The sequence below is a fragment of the Medicago sativa genome, chromosome 1 (assembly GCF_051527215.1).
Source record: "Medicago sativa cultivar Bolivia chromosome 1, Bolivia_mono, whole genome shotgun sequence".
NCBI lineage: Eukaryota > Viridiplantae > Streptophyta > Magnoliopsida > Fabales > Fabaceae > Medicago > Medicago sativa.
In genome coordinates this window covers 22,243,704-22,267,286 of record NC_140749.1, presented here as the reverse complement: position 1 = coordinate 22,267,286, position 23,583 = coordinate 22,243,704, and the positions used below count along the sequence as shown (strand labels likewise).

The 23,583-nt window shown below is 33.9% G+C and overlaps 2 protein-coding genes across 7 annotated transcripts in view; both read right to left on the bottom strand.

Moving 5' to 3' along the window:
* The window catches only part of LOC146953639 (uncharacterized), a 42,694-nt gene extending 19,589 nt beyond the window's left edge, over window positions 1-23,105 (bottom strand). For 4 of the 6 annotated variants that reach the window (XM_085710931.1, XM_085710934.1, XM_085710940.1 and 1 more), the window contains exons 1-4: window positions 15,231-15,275; window positions 8,301-11,141; window positions 7,236-7,484; window positions 7,031-7,153 (exon numbers count right to left, since the gene is read on the bottom strand). In XM_085710931.1, coding sequence (XP_085567057.1) covers window positions 7,031-7,153; window positions 7,236-7,484; window positions 8,301-9,824 — 1,896 coding nt within the window. In that variant the 5' untranslated portion in view covers window positions 9,825-11,141; window positions 15,231-15,275. Of the gene's footprint in view, window positions 1-7,030; window positions 7,154-7,235; window positions 7,485-8,300; window positions 11,269-15,230; window positions 15,276-22,909; window positions 22,982-23,076 lie in introns of those variants that run through there. The other 2 variants (XM_085710946.1, XM_085710950.1) reach the window with 2 other exon arrangements.
* LOC146953640 (disease resistance protein At4g27190-like) lies at window positions 9,867-11,097 on the bottom strand. The gene is made up of 2 exons (XM_085742148.1): window positions 10,057-11,097; window positions 9,867-9,878 (listed from the first exon to the last, which is right to left on the bottom strand). Exons 1-2 carry the CDS (start codon window positions 11,095-11,097, stop codon window positions 9,867-9,869), a joined length of 1,053 nt encoding a protein of 350 aa, XP_085598274.1.
* Window positions 23,106-23,583: the final 478 nt, after the last annotated feature.

Here is a 23,583-nt window from a genome sequence, read left to right as displayed (position 1 = left end):
AATTCAAAAGAGACAAACAAACATAACATTAATGACAAAATTGGGGGCGCGTGAAAAGTACTTTCAAAGCTTTTAAATCATCATTGCCCTTTTAGTTATACACCAACACATACAGGCCACATAAGAAGTTCACAGAGTAACTACCAAGTTAGTGGGCCAAAAGTTACTTTTTTTTTTTTTTTTTTTTTTTAAAAGGTAACTTCCAACGTTTCCACTAATTCAACTATTCAGAAGCAATAAATCCAGCTTCTGGACTTCAGATGCTGATGTCATCATCAGAAGCGAGTTTTCCTCAGAACCTCAATAAAGAGCTTCTGATGGACTACCGCTTCTGAACTAACTTCAGAACCTAAAATCCTATTCAGGAGCAAGCAAACATTTAATCAGACACGAAGTGCATGTTCAAATTTTTCTTTATAAAATCAAATCTTTCAACAGTTAAAGGCTTAGTAAATATATCAGCCCATTGATTTTCAGTATCAATGAATTGTATATCTAAAATTCCTTTTTGAACATAATCTCTGATAAAGTGGTGTTTGATTTCAATGTGCTTAGCTCTTGAATGCAAAATTGGATTTTTAGACAAACAAATAGCAGCAGTATTATCACAATAAATGGGAATACTGTTAGCAGTTATCTGATAATCTTCCAACTGATGTTTCATCCAAAGTAGTTGTGTACAACAACTTGCAGCTGAAATGTATTCTGCTTCTGCTGTAGACATAGCAATAGTTGTTTGTCTTTTGCTAGCCCAGGATATAAGATTATCGCCCAGAAATTGACAATTGCCACTGGTTGACTTTCTTTCAATCCTATCACCAGCATAATCAGCATCACAGAATCCAATTAGCTTATAATCTAAGGATTTCCTATAAAGGAGTCCAAGATTGGTTGTTCCTTTCAAATACCTGAAGATTCTCTTGACAGCAGTCATATGAGATTCTCTAGGATCTGATTGGAATCTTGCACACAAGCATACACTGAATAAAATATCTGGCCTAGATGCAGTGAGGTATAACAAAGAACCAATCATACCTCTATACAGCTTCTGATCTACTTTAGCTCCTTCATCTTCTTTGCTCAGGTTGCACGTAGGATATATTGGAGTGTTCATCACTTTACAATCTTCAAGTTTGAACTTCTTCAGAAGCTCCTTTGTGTACTTTGATTGATGAACATAGACTCCATCTTTGCATTGATTGATTTGAATGCCAAGGAAGAACTTTAGCTCTCCCATCATGCTCATTTCAAATTCATCTTGCATTAACTCAGAAAATTCCTTGCAAAGAGATGCATTAGTAGAACCAAATATTATATCATCAACATATATTTGCACAACAAGAATATCTTTCCCAAGGGTCCTTCTGAAGAGTGTAGTGTCAACCTGTCCTCTCTTAAAATCATTTTTGATTAAGAAATTACTTAGTCTATCATACCAAGCTCTGGGAGCTTGTTTCAAGCCATATAGTGATTTCTTCAATTTAAAAACATGGTCAGGATATTTAATATCCTCAAATCCAGGAGGTTGCTTAACATACACTTCTTCTTCTATGACACCATTGAGAAATGCACTCTTGACATCCATCTGATATAATATTATGCCATGATTAACTGCATAGGAAAGAAGTAACCTGATTGCTTCCAATCTTGCAACTGGAGCAAACGTTTCAGTGTAACCAATGCCTTCTTGTTGACTATACCCTTGTGCAACAAGTCTGGCTTTGTTTCTTGTTACTTCACCTTGCTCATTCAGCTTGTTTCTGAATACCCATTTTGTTCCAATAATGTTCTTGTGCTGAGGTTTGGGTACCAGATCCCACACATCATTTCTTTGAAATTGATTCAACTCTTCTTGCATAGCTAGGATCCATCCATCATCTGAAAGTGCTTCATCAATTGTTGTAGGTTCAATCATTGAGATTAGTCCAATCATTGACTCTTCTTGTCTGAAATGTGATCTTGTTCTTCTTGGACTATCTTTGTTTCCAATGATTAGCTCCTCAGGATGTGAAGACTTGTGTTTGAATGTGTTTCTGGGAGGATCTTCTTGATGTGAGCCATCTTGTGCTTCATCAGAAGCAGTTTCATCTTGCGCTTCTGATGTGGGTTCAGCTTCTGGACTATCTTCAGACTCAGCTATCTGATCAGGTTCTGGAGTAGCTTCAGGAACCTGTATCTCTGCAAAACTTTCACCCTGCTTTGAAGTTTTATCTTCAAGCTCCTTGTCATCAAATTTAACGTGCATAGATTCTTCAACACAGAGTGTTTCTGAATTATACACTCTGTATGCCTTTGACCTTTCAGAGTAACCTAAAAAGATTCCTCTTTGGGCCTTGGCATCAAATTTCTTTAGGTAGAGCTTGTTGTTCAGAATGTAACAAGTACATCCAAATTGATGAAAGTAAGAGATATTGGGTTTTCTTCCTTTAAAGAGTTCATATGCTGTTTTCTCCAAAATAGGTCTAATATAGATCCTGTTTTGAACATAGCATGCTGTATTCACTGCTTCTGCCCAAAAATGTTTTGGTAAATTGTTTTCATGAATCATGGTTCTGGCCATTTCTTGTAAAGTTCTATTCTTTCTCTCTACAACTCCATTTTGTTGTGGTGTTCTAGGAGAAGAGAATTCATGGAAAATTCCATGTTTTTCACAAAAAGCTTCAAATGGCTCATTTTCAAATTCTCCACCATGATCACTTCTGACTTTCAAAATTTTTGATTCTTTTTCAGATTGAATTTGAGTGCAGAAGCTACTGAATACATCACACGCAACATCTTTACTCTTTATGAATTTCACCCAAGTCCATCTGCTGTAATCATCAACAATGACTAATCCATATCTACTTCCATATAAGGATGCAGTACTCACTGGTCCAAATAAATCAATATGAAGTAATTCTAAAGGTCTTGAGGTTGAGACAATGTCTTTGGTTTTAAAAGATGATTTCACAATTTTCCCTCTCTGACATGCACCACAAAGTGCATCTGAATGATAGTCAATGTCTGGTAGCCCTTTCACAAGTTGTAACTTACTAAGCTTAGAGATTAACCTCCAGTTAGCATGTCCCAACCTTCTGTGCCACATCCATTTCTTATCATTCACTGATAGTAGGCAAATCACCTTCTGATCAGCCAGTTCAGAAAAATTGATTTTATAGACATTGTCAACTCTCTTTCCCTTGAACACAATGGATTTGTCTTCCTTGTTGATTACTGTACAGTTGGGTTTTTCAAAAAGCACATCATAACCATTATCACAAAATTGACTAATGCTCAAAAGGTTATGTTCAAGACCATCTACCAACCATACATTATTAATCGAGGTAGAGGAGTTACCAATAGTTCCTGTACCTATGATCTTGCCTGACTGGTTGCCTCCAAATTTCACATTTCCTCCCTCTTTCATTGTTAGGCTGAGGAACATGGACTTGTCTCCTGTCATGTGTCTTGAGCAACCACTGTCTAGGTACCATGATCTTTGCTTTGGCACTGCTCTTAGACATACCTGCATCATTGACATTTTTAGATTTAGGTACCCATTGTTCTATGGGTCCTGGAAGGTTAGTACATAAGGCTTTACTCTTCACTTCTTGTACCTTGTGCTGTGAGTTGGATTGCTTCTGATTAACCATCACCTTAGGTTTTGGTACTTCAGAAGCAGTAACTGTCTTCTTCTGAAACTTAGACTTCAGAACCCCAGATTTTGGTTTCACCAGACTCTGAGGAATAGGTTCTGATCTTTTCAGGATCCTAACCTTTGAAGTTTTGGAATCAGATTTGATCATAGCCTTTGACTTAGAGTTCTTTGGCTTTGAAGTAATCTTAGCCTTAGAACTAGAAGCTTCAGGTTCTGATTGAACAACAGTTTCCAACTCAGCCCCTTCTGGTACAAAGAATGTTTTCAGACCTTCCTTGATGCATTCACAACAAGACTTTAGATTGGTTTTCTCCAGTTTCACTTCTGGAAAGCCAATTCCTCTGCCATTGTTCTTGTAAATGCTATAAATCATAGAAGCCACTCTGCTTCTGTCAATGCCAGATATAATAAAATCTTCAAGAGCAATTTCATGGTTACTTAAAGGTTTTTCATTACACTTTTCTTGTAGCTTCTGACATAAGAACCTGAGCTGATCTTCATATGTTTTACACATGAAGTCAAAGCCCCTAAGTCCTTGTTCAGAAGCTTTCAGATCCAATAAAGTTGATTTTTGCTGTTGTACCAAATCAGCATATTTTTCTTTTAAATCCTTCAACTCATTGGTTCTTACTTCAAAATGTGTAAGAAGTTCTTTAAGTGACTCAACAAGTTCATCTCTGGGAATTTTGGAATATACCTCATTTTCATCTTCTGAGTCTGAATCTGACCCAGCTTCTGAAGTTGCTGTTGCTACCAACCCAACAGCTACCTTTGCATCTTCATCAGCTTCCTCTTTATCAGATCCAGATTCACTACCCAAATCATCCCAGGTTGCCATTAAACTCTGCTTAATCTGCTTCTTGAATTTGCTTGGTTTGAATGTAGACCTCTTTGACTTGTCCTTTGACTTTTCTCTTTGAAGATCAGGGCATTCAGCAATGAAGTGACCTGGCTTCTTACAGTTGAAGCATCCCTTCTGATCTTCTTTCCTTGAGCTTCTGGAGTTACCCCTTCTGGAGAGAAACTTTCTGTTCTTCTTGGCCAGATATTGAAGTCTGTTTGAGAGCATGGCCATTTCTGCAGCATCTGGTTCAGAATCTGAACTTGACTGTTCTTCCTCTTCAGATTCAACCACTTTGAGAGCTTTTGATGACTTGCCTTTGGATGGAAGAGCTATTGATTTACTCTTCTTAGTAGACTCATGTTCATTAAGACTTAACTCATGAACTTTGAGAGAACTAACAAGATCTTCGACACTTAAAGTGTTTAAATCTTTAGCTTCCTCAATGGCAGTCACCTTCGGTCTCCATCTGGCAGGTAAGCTTCTGAGAATCTTGCTTACATGATCAGAAGCAACATAGCTCTTCTTTAGAATCTGTAGACCAGAAACTAAGGTTTGAAACCTTGAGTACATCTCCTCAATAGTTTCATCATCCTTCATTTTGAATAACTCATACTGATGTACAAGCAGGAGAGCCTTTGCTTCTTTGACCTTCTTGCTCCCTTCATAATTTGAACAGAGAGAAGCAAACATAGCTTTAGCAGTGGATTTGTCACTCATCTTCATGTATTCTGCTTTGGGTATGGCAGTGACAAGAGCTCCTCTGATAATATGATGCTTCTTGTAAAGTTTCCTCAGTTCTGGAGTATGTTTCTTTCTATCCACAGCAGCTCCTTCTTCATCAAGGACTAAACCACCAACGCCGTCTTCCAGAATATCCCACAATTCTTCATCTAGGCTCATGATGTAACTGTAAAAATTGGTCTTCCACCAAGAGAACTCTTCAGCATCTCCATTGAACTTTGGAACTTTTCCAACACTGGTTTTCTTACTATCACTATAATCATGTGAGACATTTTTATAGCTAGTATCACCATCAGGAGGAGGAGTAGTCATGTTTTTCTCAGATCTTTGACTGTTGCACGGTTAAGTGATACACAACAGACCAAGGCTCTAGATACCAATTGAAGGTGAGAAAAACACAAGAAGGGGGGTTGAATTGTGTTTTTAAAAAATTCTTCGTTTCTCTAAACAACTGAATACACTGATCAGAAGCTAAGTGAGACAGCTTCTGAAGTGATGATCAGAATCTAAATGCAGCGGAATAAAACAGAGAGAGAGAAGAAGAACGACACAAAGCAATTATACTGGTTCCTTCCACAATCCGGAAGTAGTCCAGTCCCCCTTGCACTTCCAAGGAGATTTCACTATGAGTAATATCTGATTACAAATGCTCAAGCACACAAGCAAGAGACTTCCAATGCTCAAGCACACAAGCAAGAGACTTCCTTTGCTCAAGAACACAATCAAGAGACTTCCTGCTCAAGCACAACTGCAAGAGACTTCCTAACTAAACAAAATTACACAGAAAATTGTTTAAGGTTGAACACTTGATATACAATCAGAGGTGCTCACAATACAAATCAGATACAGACTCAATGGACTTAAGAATTTCTAAGATATGACTTTGAGACACAGAAATTCTAAGTGAATGCAGAACAATTTCAGCAGAGGTTTGGTACTTGTGAAAATCTTGTGAGTCTTTCGTTCAGCGTTCTTGCATTACCAATTCTCTAGGTCTTCACTCCTTTATATAGAGGTGTGAAAGAGACGTTGTGAAATTGCCAGCACACCAAAGAGTCGTTGTTGAAGCTTGATCTTTCACCAATGATCTTTTGCCTGATTTGGTTGTTGTCCTATGAAGAACAAATTTGAAATCCATTCCTTATCCAAAGGAACATCTATGCAGGCGAGACCGTATTCTGGAGCTGTTTTCTTGTCTTGAAGTGCAGACACAAAAGAGAGTAGTGGAGAACGTGGTTGTACAATTCGTACAAAGTACAATGTCAACGCTTTCGTCCAAATTGCAAACACACACCTTCAAACACCTTTGAAATGACCGTTGCAAGCTCCACTAATCCTTTGTTTGTGTTTTCGAATCCAATAGACAGCTTTTGCATTGATGATTCTTCAATTCTTGATTCTTTGCAAATCCAGTTGATATTCAGCTTCTGGTGAAATGGCTTCTGATGAGGCAGCTTCTGATGATGCAGCTTCTGATGAGATGACTTCTGCAGCTTCTGATGATGCAGCTTCTGATGATGTGACTTCTGGACCTCTTGTCTTCAGGAGCACTATTCTTCAGGAGCAGCTTACTTCAGGAGCGCTATTTCTTCAGGAGCAAGTTGCCTTCAGGAGCGTCCAAGCTTCAAATTTTTGTTGTTTCCATAGCTCTTTATTTGCTCATTCAGAACCAATGATGATGTAACTTTATAATTATGGTCCTGTACACTTGAACAAATATTAGCTAATCCAATTTACAATTTTTAATACCTTGTTATCATCAAAACTCTTTAAGGTTTATTGTTAAACACATTTTGTTCCAACAAAACCACCACAATTTTCTTACAATTGTTCACTTCCAACATCTTCAATGTTTCAAATTGGCGATGCCATATTGTCTTCAAGTTGTCCATATCCTTCAATATGATTTTTTCTAAATTCAAAAAATGAACCTATGAAATCATGAATAACCACCATCAGTATAAATAATTATTTAAAATTAATTGGATGCTCCCAATAATAGAATTATCATACCTCTTTCAGTGCATTGTTTCCGTCATTTTTAGCTATTATCTCCTCCATCATATGACAGTTACTTATTTCAAGGTGTTTGAGGTTCATAAAACTTTCAACCAAAGAAGATGAGAATAAATACTTCAATCCAACACAATTATCCACAATCAAGCTAGTCAAGTTGCACATTGATTGATGATTGTCATCCCAAATTTGATTCAAATTGAGAAGTGAGCTCAATTTAAGGATATCCAAATTAGGAAATGCAACCTACATAAAAACAAATTAACAGAAATCATTACTGAAGGCATCGCCTTATTAATATTACCAATTTGTCTGAATATATGAAAAGTTAACCTTAAATATATATTTAATTAAAGATAATATAGTAATAATCACATACATTTGAGACAAATTTATTACTCCGATAAATTTTCTTAATACCCGTAATTTTTGTAAACTACTCATAAAAAGATACGGAGCGAGTACATGCATTCTAAACATTTAATAATGTTAGGTCCATAATTAATCAAAACGAGGTAAAAAAGGTCCAAAATATTTGCATTGATTACTGTGAAATTAGAGAAACCCATAGAGAGAATTTGAGAGATGATGTGCAATACAGCACAAGAATATTGATGTACAATGTGATAGTTACTTTAAGATTGATTGATATTCCTAATGGAACTTTAGTACCATATATAAGACTACAAAGTTGGATTCTTATATAACAATAATAGTTTAATTTAAAAAGTACCAACTATGAAACAATATGAAGTAATCAAATACAAAAATATATCTAAATATTTCTTAAGTATAAACACTAACTTTTAACTTTGAAAATCTTGAGCAAGATGTAATTGTTAATATTCTTATCATTTATTAAATGGCGATATAATGCTGCTATTAGCTTTTCTAGTTTTCCTTCAAAAAAAAAAAGCTTTTCTAGTTCATTTACTCTTTTTTTACTCAATTGTTTTTTCACTAAACGTACCAATTTATTCATTAATTAATCTGTTTGTACATATCACACAGTTAAAAATTATATCATTTGTATCAAAAGAACTTAAAAACAAAATAACATACCTGAGCATTAAAAAATGGTGTAGTATAAGCATAAGGCTCTAGACCTTGATACTTTTCCTTACTTCTATGATGTGTCAAATAATCAGAGGCGAAATTATCAAGTGTCTCCAAATGTTCTAAAGTCAAAGAATGCAATTGAAGAAACTCGATTTTTTCATCAGTGATATCATTATTAGCACTTGAATTGTTGTCTCTGAACACTATCTCCTTCATAGAATTGCACTCACCAACTTCAATGTTACAAAGGTGAGAAAGTCCTTTAACCATTGTAAAGGAGAAAAGATACTTTAACTGGACGCAATTTTTTACTTTGATAACACTGAGACTTACAAAAGAAGCAACTGAAGGTTGACCATGACATATATGCTCCAAGTTTCTAAGATTAAGAAGTACTAGTGTTTCCAAGATGGGAAAGGACGCATGGATTTGATTTCTCTCTTTATTGTCAACAATGTGATTCAAGTTAGTATTATTTTGGACATGGAGATGTTTCAGCAATGTAAATCCTTCTCTATTTAGGTGAGGAAGCACATTTTGAATTCCATCTACATCATCCAAGTACAAATTCTCAACACCTTTAATCAATGCTTTAATTCCATGCTCCAAATAAATGTCGGTACCAAGTTTGAGCATCAATGTTTTTAAGGTTCCATCCTCAATGTCAGACCAGTCCCATACATCTCCAATAGCTATTTTATATCTTTCCAGCTTCTCAAACATCAATCGTAAGTCCCTTGGCAACATCCAAGGCTCACGAATTTGTAACTCTAGAGCTGTCAAGTTGGGTAGCTTTCGAAGCTCAGCAATACTAGCGTTTTCACTTTGAACTGTTGAATTCACATCTTCCCAATTAATAGAGGTATTTCCCATGTACAACTCCTCCAATTTAGTCAAACTTGATATGATGTTGGGTGGGACCACTTCTATTCCTGAATGGCTCAAATCAAGCATTCTCAACTGAGTCAATTTCCTTATTCCTCTTGGCAACTTGATCATTGAAGATTTCCAGAGTCTAAGAATTTCTAAATTTTGCAAAGCTTCTATTGCATTCGTATTTTCCAAAATGCAAAAATCCAAACATAATGTTCGAAGGTCTGTTAGTAACCGGAACGATGTGGGTAATGATGACAAGTTCAAGTATGTTAAATCTAGCACTCTAAGGCTTTTCATACCCTCAAAAAAAGTATCGGGGATTTCTAATGAATGATTCTTACTGCACAACCAGAAAAGCTTAATGTTTGGGCAATCAATCATTTGAGGAAGCTCCTGAATATAACACCTATCGAGAACGATATGCGTGCACCTTTTAAAAAAATCCTTGGTTGGCCATTCCTCATCAGATTGTTCTCTTATAAATACATGTTTGTCCCTACGTGCTATGGAGATAGCAAAATCACGAACAAAGTCATGCATTTGAATCTTTCCATCTGTTTTAACTTCAAGCAAAAGACAAGTCGCTTCCAAAGATTTGATTATTGTGTAAAGTCTATTTCTTGCATCATCCGACATCCATGGCATTAACATGCTTCAATATGTCCAACCCCATTGCAACTTTGACAAAGTACTTTATTTGTTGACCTAACAGTAATGCAAAAAGCAAGAAGAGATCCCTCATTTCATCACTCTCCAATGAGTTGTAACTCAATTCCAAAGCAGAATAAGTTCCTGATCCCTCATTGCTTTGTAATTTCTTTAATGCATCTTTCCAAAGTTGGACTTCCCTCTTATTTTTCATTGCACGTGCTACTGTAACTACACTAAGAGGCAAACCTTCACATTTTCTGGCCACTTGAAATGGTAGATCTTTCAAATTGCTATCTTTAACCACATCCCCTGCCATAAATTGAAACAACCTCCATGACTCATTTTCACTCATAAGTTCAACTTTGAAAGTGAAATCCTTTGGGACATCCATTTGCAGCAACACATCCTGATTTCTACTTGTCATCAACAATTTGCAACCATTATGTTCATTACCAATTGGTATCCCCACTTTTTTCAAATCAAGTACGGTCCATATGTTATCTAGAATGATAAGGATACTTTTCTCCATCATGATTCTTTGTCTAAGGCGTTCTTCTCTGCCGGGAATACTCTCCACTTCAAATCGCAGACCCACGAAATCTGCAATCTCCCCTTGAATTTTTCTAATGTCTGGTTTTTTCGATACTTCTGCTTTAACCACTTTATCGAACAATTTATGTTCCTTGGCTATTTGAGCAACTTTCTCCACTAGAGTGGTCTTGCCCACCCCACCCAACCCATAGATCCCAATGTTGCATGAAGTAGAATCTTCTAAAGCCTTCACAATATCCCTCTTTAGTGATTCCCTTGTGTCATACATTTCACCATCTCTTGTTGAGGAGGAGGCTACTACATCTAGAGGGGGAAGGTGACCAAATGAATTAAACTTTTCTTTCCCTTGAACTTCAACAACATTATTTGCAATTTTTGTGGCATTCCTACTTAGTTGATGACGCAAAATTAAATTTGGGAATGACCATGGTGAGCACCTAACATTTGCATTGCGAGAATCGTTTTGAAGCAGATTCGCCTCTTTAATGACCTCGTTCACTTTCTCCAACCAATTCAGAACATCTTTTTCAATTTCTTTACCATTTCCCCTTTCTCTTTCAACCGAATGGATCATTCTTTCTCTTGCAGCCTCAAGGTCTTCAACATGATCCTTTAACGTCTTGAAGTTACCTTTGTAGAATATCAAGTAACTTGCTTGACGTCCAATAGGCACAACGGTATATTCTGCTATTTTTGCAACAACAGAAATTAAAATTTCCATTGATTTTCTTTTCTTCTCCTCTTCCTTGTGACTTGAGTCAAAATCTGAAAGTAAAAGATACTATTTATGGATGAGGGCAAAAGAAACAAGGGCAACGTTTGGAAATGTGAGGACATTAACACATTACTCTTATTTTTGACGGAAAACTGTAATAATTAAATATAACATGTGCTTCGGTTAGAATTACAAAAATGTAGACAACAAAATCCAATAATAAAGGTAGATTGTGCAAATTGAATTTCATTACAATCATGTGTAACCAATCAATTTAAGACTTGTATTTTGTTATAAAAAGATTAAAAATAATTTTTATCTCTGTAAAAAGACCGAATTTTAGTTTTATTCTCCATAAAAAGATGATTTTCATCCCTTCAAGTTTTAAAAGTATTGTTTCTATCCCATGTAAAATGTGCTAATTATTGTTATTTTTTTGTTCTTGCATAATTGTTTTCCTTTGGTTTACTCCGAACTCAATATTTTTTGTCCTTGACCTTTTTTTAGGTACTAGGTCTTACCTTGGACGACCACAATCTATGTAACTTTCCGTAGTCACATACGAAGTTAATGGATGTTGCATAATGATTGGTATAAAAAAGGCCAAATACCACGTTTGGTCCTTTTAGTTTGACAAAATTCACAAGTTAGTCCTTTAAGTTTCGAAAGTTTCAATTAGGCCCTTTTAATTTGATAGAATTTCCAAGTTAGTCCTTTAAGTTTCAAAAGTTTCAAATAGGTCCTTTTAGTTGATAAACTATTTCACCGTTACTCATATTGTGTGTTAATAATTAACAGATGCTGATGTAGCCGTTAAGTTGTTGAATTGGATCAAAAGGCAACATTTTGATCAAAGTCAACAACTTAACAGCTACATCAACATCAGTTAAATGGAGACTTAACAAGTAAAAAAATTAAAGATAAAAATGATCATGTAAAATAAAAATGTCTGAATTAATCCAAGAGGCTTAGCAAAGGTTCGGAGTTCAACAAATATCATGTTGGGAGAGTTGGCACCATGATTATCTCAAGGAAAAGAACTGTGTTCGATTCCTTGAGTCACCCATTTGAGAGAGATATAGTCTAGTCCTAGTAACAAAAAATATTTCAGATTAATTTTTGCTCACTCGAGGATTAGTTTCATATGGGACCCAAAAGACCAAAACCGTGGGCATACATCCTAATTACGGGGATGAGAAAAAAAAACAAAAAGGTCTTGAGTTCAAACTTGGGTTTGAGCGTGCAACAATGTTAAAATTTTTATGGTGAGTTTGTTGCCAATCAGTAACATTAAAAATCTTAGGGAGAGTTTACTGACAATTTAGAATTTGGATCTCACTAGACTCAAAAGATTAGTCTCCATAGTTGTACGTCGAAGTTACTAGGTTGTTATTTTGTTATAATTATATACAAATAGATTGTGTTAATGGTTAGCCACGGTGTTTATGGTTGATGAGAAACTAATGTTAAAAATACAGAAAATATATGAGATAACTTTCCATCACTATTTTTGAGTTTTTGTTTTTGGTTTTCTTTTTCTTTTTTGCCATAAGAATTGAAAATAGCAAAAAACAGAAAGACAAATTAATAAAACAGAAAATACTATGAGATTTATGACTCAAATTTGAAAGACAATAAACCAAGCTATCTATTTTGTTTCAGTTCAAAAGCAATAAACTCTGAGAAACTATGATGTTTGGATTTGGAATAAACTGTGTAGTAGTAGATTCATGCATGGTTAGGAGCAGAAACATAATTTAGAAAGTGGTACTCTGCACGTGATTCATACACAGTCTCCGATAAAATAATAATTCAAATACTAGTTACTAACCCAATGAAAGATAATTTGTCAAAACAAAAACCCAAGATAATTTGTTAATTAAGGGTTATAAATATGTTTTTGCCCCTATAAATATATTAATTTTTCGTTTTAATTCCTTTAAAATTTTCCTTCAACTTTTTTAATTCCTATAAAATTTTCAATCACTATTTTTGGTCTCTATTTTTAAGGTAATGTTTGTATTTTTTATTGAAATTGTGCATAAATATGTAAAATTTTGTAAGTGAATTTCCCAAAAAAATTAGAATTATTTAACAAAACACGAATTATTTTATTTAAAAAACAAAACACAAATTAAATATGAATTGTTCACCGTAAAAAATATAATAATTCATATTAAATTCATATTTTGTTAAAAAATTCTAATTTTTTTTAAGAGATTCTTATAATACTATGAATTTTTCTGCAAAATTTTATTCAAAAATATGAATTCTACATATGAGTTTACTTTAAAGGTGGGAACAAAAGTGAAGATGGGAAATTTTATAAGGAATAAAAGTTGAAGAAAATTTTTAGAGGAACTAAAACAAAAATTTGAGATATTTATAGAGACCAAAAACATATATAACATATTAATTAATTATGTCTTTATTTGAAAGATGCATGGTTAGGATCACGTGATTGACAGTTTGACACACAGTATAATGATTCAAATACTTACTAACCCAATGACAATATTTTTTTTTTTTAAACATAACTCAATGACACAATTTTCAATTCTGTTACAACATGTGCAATATTGTTAAAACAACCAAAATTAGTAACTTTCTATTAGAAAACAAATACACCCTCCGGTCACAAATATAAGCAAAAATTCATGTTTTAGATTCATTCAATAAATGATGTATGTGGTCTTTATTGTAGACAACATACATCATTTATTAAATGAATCTAAAATATAAATTTTTGCTTATATTTGTGACCGGAGGGTGTAACTATTAATTAAAAAGCTACATATTTAAGCATAAAATACACTAGTTTCAAGACAAAGTTATTGTTTTAAACTTATTAACATGTGCAAATTTGCACATGATAGAAAAACTCATTTAACATTTATCTATTATTACACCACACAATAAAATTGTAACAAATAGTACAAATTTTATATAATCTAAGGTTAGATTGAAAGTTAATATCTTTAATGGAGGTTAATAGGTAGTCACACTTAAAATTATTTTCATCTTTATGAGAACTTTATTCTCACAATTTTCTTTAAAAATGTTTTTTTATTCCCAGGAACATTTTACATATAGGAATCAATAAAATTTGAGAATTTTTAACAAACATAAGAATGCATATTTTTATTCCCAGCAATCTACAAAGACAACTTGAAACAAACACACTCTTGTCGCGTCAAAAAGAAAAATTCAATCATTTTAGCGAAATTCAAAACATCTTTAATCCTAAAACAAATTATAATTAATAACTTGAGTTGATATATTACATTTAACCGGTGCAAAAATTAAAGATATAAATGAACAACATGTAAAATAAAAAACAACATCATGTTAGGAGAGTTGGCAGCATGATTATCTCAAGGAAGAGAATTGTGTTTGATTCATTGAGCCACCCATTTGAGATGCAGTCTGGCTCTAGTAAGAAATGAAATTTCGGATGAATTCTTGTTGACTCGAGGATTAGTTTCATTGTGGACCCAAAGGGCCAAAACCATGGGCATACCTTGGGGTATCTATTGTGGTCAAAGATCCTAATTGTGGGGATGAGAAAAAAACAGAAAAGTCTTGAGTTTAAACTTGGGTTTGAGCGTGCAACAATGTAAAAACTCTTATGGTGAGTTTGTTGTCAATCAATAGTATTAAAACTCTTTGCATTAAAACTTTTAGGGAGAGTTTAATGACAATTTAGATCTCACTGGACTCAAAAGATTAGTCTCCACAGTTTTCCTTTAAAAGATTATATGTCTGAGGTTACTAGGCTGTTAGTTTGTTATAATTCTAAACAAATAGATTATGTTTATGTTTGGCAACTGCATGGTGTTTATGGTTTTTTTTTTTAAAAGTACATAGTGTTTATGGTGTTTTGTAATAGATAGCATCAAAACTCTATCTTGGTTTTGGTTTGTAGCTAGATTTATAATTAAGCAGAGTGTTAATTTTTCTGTTTGGTGTTCTAATCCTTTGACTTGTCTTCAAAGTGGTTATCATTAGTTTGTAATGGGATTGAGTACCCTTTATACTTCCATTAATTCATTTGCTTATAAAAAACCAAATTAAATTACTAAAAACAAAGATCATTAGGCCTTTTGATAATTTTTAATTGAAGAGCATGGACCTCTTACCTGAATCAATAATGGAACAACTGGTGCTATTGATGATACGATCTATATTACACAATCAAGTTAATAAGGATCCTAAGCATGAAGATGACACTTGCTTGCAGAACAAGTCACATAATGATGCAGTACAAAAGATTAGTAATGTAGTACAATAGCTTAGATGATAGTACATTTACATTCATGCAGTACAATAAGACTTGTATATATATACTTGATGTACCTTCATTCACAAGTTAATGAATCATTTTCTCTTCTCTACTACATTCTTAATATGGTATCAGTTTCTTTCTCTCTCTTCTTGAGAGAGTTTGTTACGATCCAAACCCTAGCTTCTGCCATTGAAGCTTGAGCTTTAAGCTTCATTTTTCCTCTTCTTTTCTCTGTTTTTCGCATGATTCTTTGCGAATTCTTCTTCTTTCTTCTTGTTTTGATCTCAATTCTGCATTGAGAACCTTCTTTTCTCGTTATTCACGTTGTTCGTGATTTTGAGCTTCATCTTCTTCATTGCTCTGTTCTTCGCATTCCTTCTTTTTCATCCTTTTTCTGCATTTCTTTTGCACTATGCCTCCTCGTCGAGCTCCGATTGTTGTTCAACAAGCTGATACTGATTCTGCATTCTACGTTCATCCAAGCGAAGGACCAAATTCAGTTACCGTTACTCCTCTTCTTAACGGTTCAAACTACCTCGCATGGAGTCGTTCTATGCAACGTGCACTTGGTGCGAAGAACAAGCTTGCGTTTGTGGACGGATCTATTCCTATTCCTCCTTTTGATGATTTGAATCGTAGTGCATGGGAGCGTTGTAATCATCTCATACATTCTTGGATTTTGAATTCGGTTTCTCCGCAAATTGCGCAAACCATTGTTTTTCATGAATACGCCATTGATGTTTGGATTGAGCTTCAGGAACGATTCTCTAAGGTTGATAGAGTTCGTATTGCTTCACTTCGTTCTGCCATTAACAATTTGAAGCAAGGTTCCAAATCTGTCCTTGATTATTTCACAGAGATGAAATCTCTTTGGGAGGAGCTCAATTCACATCGTCCCATGCCTGTTTGCACTTGTCCTTTTCCTTGTAGATGTGAATCTATGCGTGCTGCTAGAGAATTTCGCATTGAGGATCAAGTGATGCAGTTTCTTACTGGATTGAATGACACTTTTTCAGTTGTGAAGACTCAAGTTCTTCTCATGGATCCTCTTCCTTCAATAAACAAGGTTTATTCCATGGTTGTTCAAGAAGAGAGCAACAATACTGCACTTACTTCTGCTTCAACTTCTACTGAAGATTCAAGCATTCTTGTTAATGCTTCAGATGCAAGGAGGACAAATGCTCGTGGAAAATCCTCTTCTGGTTTTCCTCAATCTAAGAATAATTCAAGATATTGCACCTTTTGCCACAGGAACAATCATACTGTGGATTTCTGTTACTTGAAGCATGGTTTTCCCAATAACAATAAAACTCATGCTTCTTCTAATGCTGTAACTTCTGAAGGTTTAACTGATTCTCAATCAGTTGGTGAAGGATCTTCTATGGTTTCTCAGACTGGTTTGACTCAGGAGCAGTATGGTCATCTGGTCACATTGCTTCAACAGTCATCTTTGGTTCCTCAAACAACCAGTCCTAACCCTGCTAGCACCAACCACATTACTTCTTCCATTCCTTCCTTCACCTCAGGTATAAACACTGTCATTTCTTGCTCTTTACATGTTCAATCTAATTATTGGCTTATTGATTCTGGAGCAAATGAACATATTTGTTCTTCTTTACATTTGCTTCATTCCTTCCATAAAATCAAACCTATGCTTGTTACTCTTCCTAATGGCACTACCATAATTGTTCATTATGCTGGCACTGCTGTTTTCTCTCCTCATTTTCACATCACTGATGTTCTTTATTCACCACATTTTAAGGTCAATTTGATTTCTGTCTCTAAGCTTTGCAATATTTTATCCTATCATGTTAATTTCTTACCTGATAAATGTGTGATACAGGACATGAAATCTCAGAGGATGATTGGTTTGGGTAGTGTTTGTGATGGTCTCTATAGGTTAAATCCTGATTCTTGTAATAAAGAGCCATCTGTTTCTGTTTCTTCTTCTACAAGTTTCTCCAATAAATTTTCCCAAACTGCTTGTAATTCTGTTTGTTCCAATGTAGTTGTTTCCCCTATCCCTTCAAATGCAATCTGGCACTTTAGATTAGGACACTTGTCTAATCAAAGGTTGGCCAAGATGCATCAATTGTATCCCTCTATTTCTGTTGATAATAAAGCTGCCTGTGACATTTGTCACTTTGCCAAACAAAGAAAATTACCTTATAACTCAAGTCATTCTATTGCCAAATCTAAATTTGAATTACTTCATTTTGATATTTGGGGGCCTTTGGCTCAAACTTCCATTCATGGACACAAATATTTTCTTACTATAGTTGATGATTTCAGTAGATTCTTATGGGTTATTTTGCTCAAAACCAAAGCTGAAGCTTCTATAGCTGTCAAAAATTTCATTCAATTGATTGATACTCAATATCATATCACTCCTAAATTCATTAGGTCAGATAATGGCCCTGAATTCCTTTTGTCTGATTTTTATGCTTCAAAGGGCATTATCCACCAAAGAGCATGTGTTGAAACTCCTGAACAAAACTCTAGAGTTGAAAGAAAGCATCAGCACATTCTCAATGTTGCTAGAGCTTTACTCTTTCAATCCAAACTTCCTAATATTTTCTGGAGTTATGCTGTTTTACATGCAGTCTTCCTTATTAATAGAGTCTCCACTCCCATTCTTCATTATAAGTCTCCTTATCAGGTCCTCCATGATTCTTTACCAGACATTCATTTCTTTAAAGTGTTTGGTTGTCTTTGTTATGCTTCTACACTTCAAGCTCATAGAACAAAATTACAACCTAGAGCTAGAAAGTGTGTTTTCTTGGGATACAAGTCAGGTTTTAAAGGTTCTGTCCTTTATGATCTAGATTCCAGAGAAATTTTTGTTTCAAGGAATGTTGTTTTTTATGAAACCATTTTACCCTACATTTCATCTTCTCCTTCTTCCACCACCAACTGGCAATATGTTTCTGATTCCCCAGTTTCTGCATCAATTTTTGATGAGTCAGTCACTCCTTTAAACCCTCCTTCTCCATCTCCATCCTTACCAACTCATGACATTCACCCTCCATCTTTACCATCTTCAACTTCTTCTACATCTTCTCCCACTGATTCTGAATCCTCTCCTTCTCCATCACCTCCACCTATTCCTGTTCCCCTTAGAATTTCCACTAGAAATAAGACTACTCCTGCATACTTACATGACTATATTTGTACTGCACCTCATATTTCTTCTGCCAATACCAGTAATTGCAAGTATCCTATTTCAAGCTTCCTTTCTCATACACATTTATCTAACTCTCATTCCATTTTTGCTATGTCTCTTGTTTCATACACTGAACCCAAATCCTATGCTGAGGCCATCAAATATGACTGTTGGAAACAAGCAATGCAGACTGAACTTGCTGCTCTTAATCAAACTGGAACCTGGAAAATTGTGGATCTTCCTTCATTAGTCAAACCTATAGGGTGCAGATGGGTTTATAAAGTGAAACATAATGCTGATGGCTCTATTGAGAGATACAAAGCACGTTTAGTAGCCAAGGGATATAATCAAATTGAAGGCTTGGACTATTTTGATACCTTTTCCCCAGTTGCCAAAGTCACAACTGTGAGATTGGTTATAGCTTTAGCATCAATCAATCACTGGTTCTTGCACCAACTTGATGTCAACAATGCTTTTCTTCATGGAGATCTTCATGAAGATGTTTACATGACTATACCACCAGGTGTCACTACTTCAAAACCCAATCAAGTTTGTAAGCTTTCAAAATCCCTTTATGGACTCAAGCAAGCCAGTAGAAAATGGTATGAAAAATTAACTGGACTTCTTATCAGCAATGGCTACAAACAGGCAACTTCAGATGCTTCCTTGTTTACTAAGAAAGCTTCTGATAGTTTCACAGTGCTCCTTGTATATGTTGATGATATCATCCTTGCTGGTGATTCTCTTGCTGAGATCAGTTCTATCAAGAATGTTCTTAATCAAGCTTTCAAAATTAAGGATCTTGGTAAATTGAAGTATTTCTTGGGACTAGAGGTTGCTCACTCTCAAAATGGTATTTCTTTGTGTCAAAGAAAATATTGTCTGGATTTGTTAACTGACTCAGGTTTACTTGGTTCCAAACCAGTCAGTACACCCTCTGATCCTTCCATCAAGTTACATAATGATGCCTCTCCTCTCTACAATGATATTTCTGCTTATAGGAGATTGGTGGGAAGATTGATTTATTTGAACACAACAAGACCAGACATCACCTTCATCACTCAGCAACTTAGTCAGTTTCTCAGCAAACCTACACAAACCCATTATAATGCAGCTCTGAGAGTTCTTAAATACCTTAAAGGCTCTCCAGGTCGTGGCCTTTTCTTCCCCAGATCCTCAGGATTACATATTCAGGGGTATACTGATGCAGACTGGGCAGGATGCAAAGATACCAGAAGGTCCATCTCAGGCCAGTGTTTCTTTTTGGGTCAATCTCTTATTTCTTGGAAAACAAAGAAACAGCCTACTGTGTCAAGATCCTCTTCAGAGGCTGAGTATAGAGCAATGGCATCTGCAACTTGTGAACTTCAGTGGTTGACATATTTGCTCAAAGATCTTCATATTGAATGTGTGCAACTTCCTGTCTTATATTGTGACAACCAAAGTGCTATACATATTGCAGCCAATCCTGTTTTCCATGAACGCACCAAACATCTTGAGATTGATTGCCACATTGTGAGGGAAAAACTTCATGCTGGTTTGTTCAAGCTTCTGCCAGTCACTACACATGATCAGTTGGCAGATTTTTTCACAAAATCCTTATTTCCACAGCCTTTTAACCTTTTACTTTCCAAGCTGGGATTGTTAGACATCTACCAATCTCCATCTTGTGGGGGGCTATTACACAATCAAGTTAATAAGGATCCTAAGCATGAAGATGACACTTGCTTGCAGAACAAGTCACATAATGATGCAGTACAAAAGATTAGTAATGTAGTACAATAGCTTAGATGATAGTACATTTACATTCATGCAGTACAATAAGACTTGTATATATATACTTGATGTACCTTCATTCACAAGTTAATGAATCATTTTCTCTTCTCTACTACATTCTTAATAATCTACAAGACTGATGCAAATTGGCTTCAAAAGAAGAAACTAAATGATCTGCAAACAACAACAAAATATTAAAACAAACTTCAATCTCAAATTGCTCTGAGAAACTATGTTTGTATTTGGAAGATGCATGGTTAGGAGCAGAAACATAATCATAAATTAATTTAGACAGTGGTACTCTGCACGTGATTGACACACTCTCCGATAAATATAATAATTCATATAATTACTAACCCAATGAAAAATCTAAAGAAAAATAAATAAATAAATTTAGGCAGTGGAACATGTCGTCTTCACATCACATGATGCACATTTTCACATAAACATAATATTAATACTAATTGCTACACTACAATGAAAATCAATAGATTAATTTAGACAGTGGGCATATTTTACTTCCCCAAAGAAGTCTATAGATAAATATACTACAAATCAATTTTGTTGGCGGGATTCTGAACTTTTAATTTCAATTAACTTTTTTTTTAAAATACTTATTTCATTTTAAAGCACATGTTATAATCAACTACTTCAAACATGTCAATATATAGTTTAAATCATTAATATATTTAATTATCTATGATAAAAATTATAAAAATTTGATATTTTAAAAATATTCATCAAAATGAATCAATCAACATCTTACATATTAACATTTGTATTTATATATTAGTTAAAAAATATGATGAATGTAAGCAAAATTCAATCATTCTAGAGAAATCCAAAACATATTTAATCCTAAAACTAATTCAAATTACATAACTTTAAGTATATTACATTCAACCTATAAATAAAAAAAGTTAAAGATATAAATAAACATGTAAAATAAAAATCCCTTAAAAAAACATGTAAAATAAAAATGTATGAATTAATCCAAGTTAATCCAAGGAAGCTTAGCCAAGGTCCCAAGTTTGACCAACATCAAGTTATGTTGGGAGAGTTGGCAACATGATTATCTCTTTGGAAAAGAACTTGGGTTTGATTATCTTACTTACATATGGTTAATTGGAAAGAAAGAAAAAAAAAAAGGCTTGAATTCGAACCCAGACTTAGGCATGCACCAATATTAAAATCTCGAGAGTTGGCTAGAAATTAAGGTCTCAGACCATCATCAATGGTGAGGTCTTTACTATTTAAAACACGGTACCTAATAAATACCGAGGATCTTATAAAACTCAGGGTCTCACTTAAGATCTCATTTTTAAGTGGACCCCACAATACTTTATATTAAAATAATCATTGTATTGTTGCTTTTGTTGAAATATAAATGATAAAGAGTTATTAGTATGACCCATTTAGACATTTTGTTAGAGGGTTGAAGTGATTGAGTGATTATTAGGTACTGTTTTTAAAATTATAAAAGAGTGATGTATACCCATAGACCCGTTTAAGACCTCAAAATTGAAGGTCTCCATTGTAGATGATCTCACAAGTTTTGAAAAACTAGTCTCCACAGTTGTGCGTGGAAAATATCTGATTATTATTTTACTATAATCGTAAACAAATATAGATTAAGGGCATGTTTGTCACGGAGCAAAATAAAAGTGATTTTGACATTGAATAATTTAGAAATGTTTTTAGAGATTCTATAAAAAAAATTAAAATCTAGGGTTAAATATGTTTTTGGTCCCTATAAAATTGCGACCTTCTAAGTTTAGTCCTTACTTAATTTTAATAGCTTTTTTAATCCCTGCAAAAAAATTACTTATAATTTTAGTCCCTGTTAAATAAATTTTGTTTAATTATCCTTAAACTCTTAAATTTTTTAACGATTCTTTTTATACAAGTTTAGAACACTATGAAAGGTTCATTTACTAAAATCTATAATTTTTTAACATGAAACAAATTAAATATGAATTTTTTAAAACGACAGAAGTTTAAGATATAAGTAACAAAAATATGAACGTAGAAATCAAATTTTGGCGATATTTTTTTCGGAGGACCTTTTAATAATGTTCTTAACACGCCTGTAAAAAATTGTTGAAAAACTTAAGAGTTTAAGCATAAATTAAACAAATTTGGATTGAGTAAGGACTAATATTGAGTGCAGAAATTTTTTGTAGGGATTAAAAAACTATTAAAATTAAGTAAGGACTAAACTTACAAGGTTGCAATTTTGTAGGGACGAAAAACATAATTAACCCTAAAATCTATTTCGCTTTTTTCTATTGTAATAAAAAAAATTATTTAGTTTATTTGGATACAATTATATAAAAGGAATTTCTTTTTTTAAATTATCTCAATCTTTTGACACTTATTTTCTTTCTCCGTAAAAAAATCCATATTATGAGGAACTACTCTTAACATTTTCAAATCGAAGCTATTTTTAGTTTTTTTTTTTTTTAAGTTGTAATAAAGAGACACAATGCTCTTAAAATTGATTTTTTTTTTTAAAGTAATTTTTTCTTAAAAAAAACATAATAAATGGCCCCTAAATTGTTTTAATTGTAAACAAGTAGTCATGAACCTCTTACCTGGATTATGAATCAACGGAACAACCGATGCTATTGATGCAAAATGGCCTATAGAAACATAAACTAAATGATCTGTAAAAAACAACAACAAAAACAAAATATTAAAAGAAACTTCAATCACAAATTGCAATTTTAGTGAAAAAGATCACTAGGCCTTTTGATCTTACCTGCTGGAACAACTGGTGCTTTAGATGAACAAGACTCATGCAAAATTGCTTCAAAAACAAATATGAAAACAAACTTCAATCACAACTATGTTAGTGAAGGAAAACAAATAAATTAATGCGTACCTCTAAAAGATTACAAACTAAGCTGAACCTAATCTCTTCATATTCATAATGTAGAAATTAAAATAAAAATGCAGAAAATATATGAGATAACTTTCCATCACTACTTTTTTAGTTTTGGTTTTTGATTTTTTTTTCTCTTTTTTGCCATTGGAATGGGAAAATAACAAATATCTGAAAGATAAAACAGAAATACGAAGAGATTAATTCAAGACTCAAATCTGAAAGACAATCGGTTCAAGAGCAATAAACGATGGGTTTTAGGAATTGAGAAGCTATGATTATTGGATTTGGACTAAACTTTGCAATAGATGCATATGCTTAAGAACAGAAACATAATCATGATCATAAATTAATTTAGACAGTGGTCCTCTGCACGTGATACAC

Bases quoted from the DNA above. Each gene is read 5' to 3' on its own strand.
- LOC146953640 (XM_085742148.1), bottom strand. From the start codon at position 11,097: ATGGAAATTTTAATTTCTGTTGTTGCAAAAATAGCAGAATATACCGTT.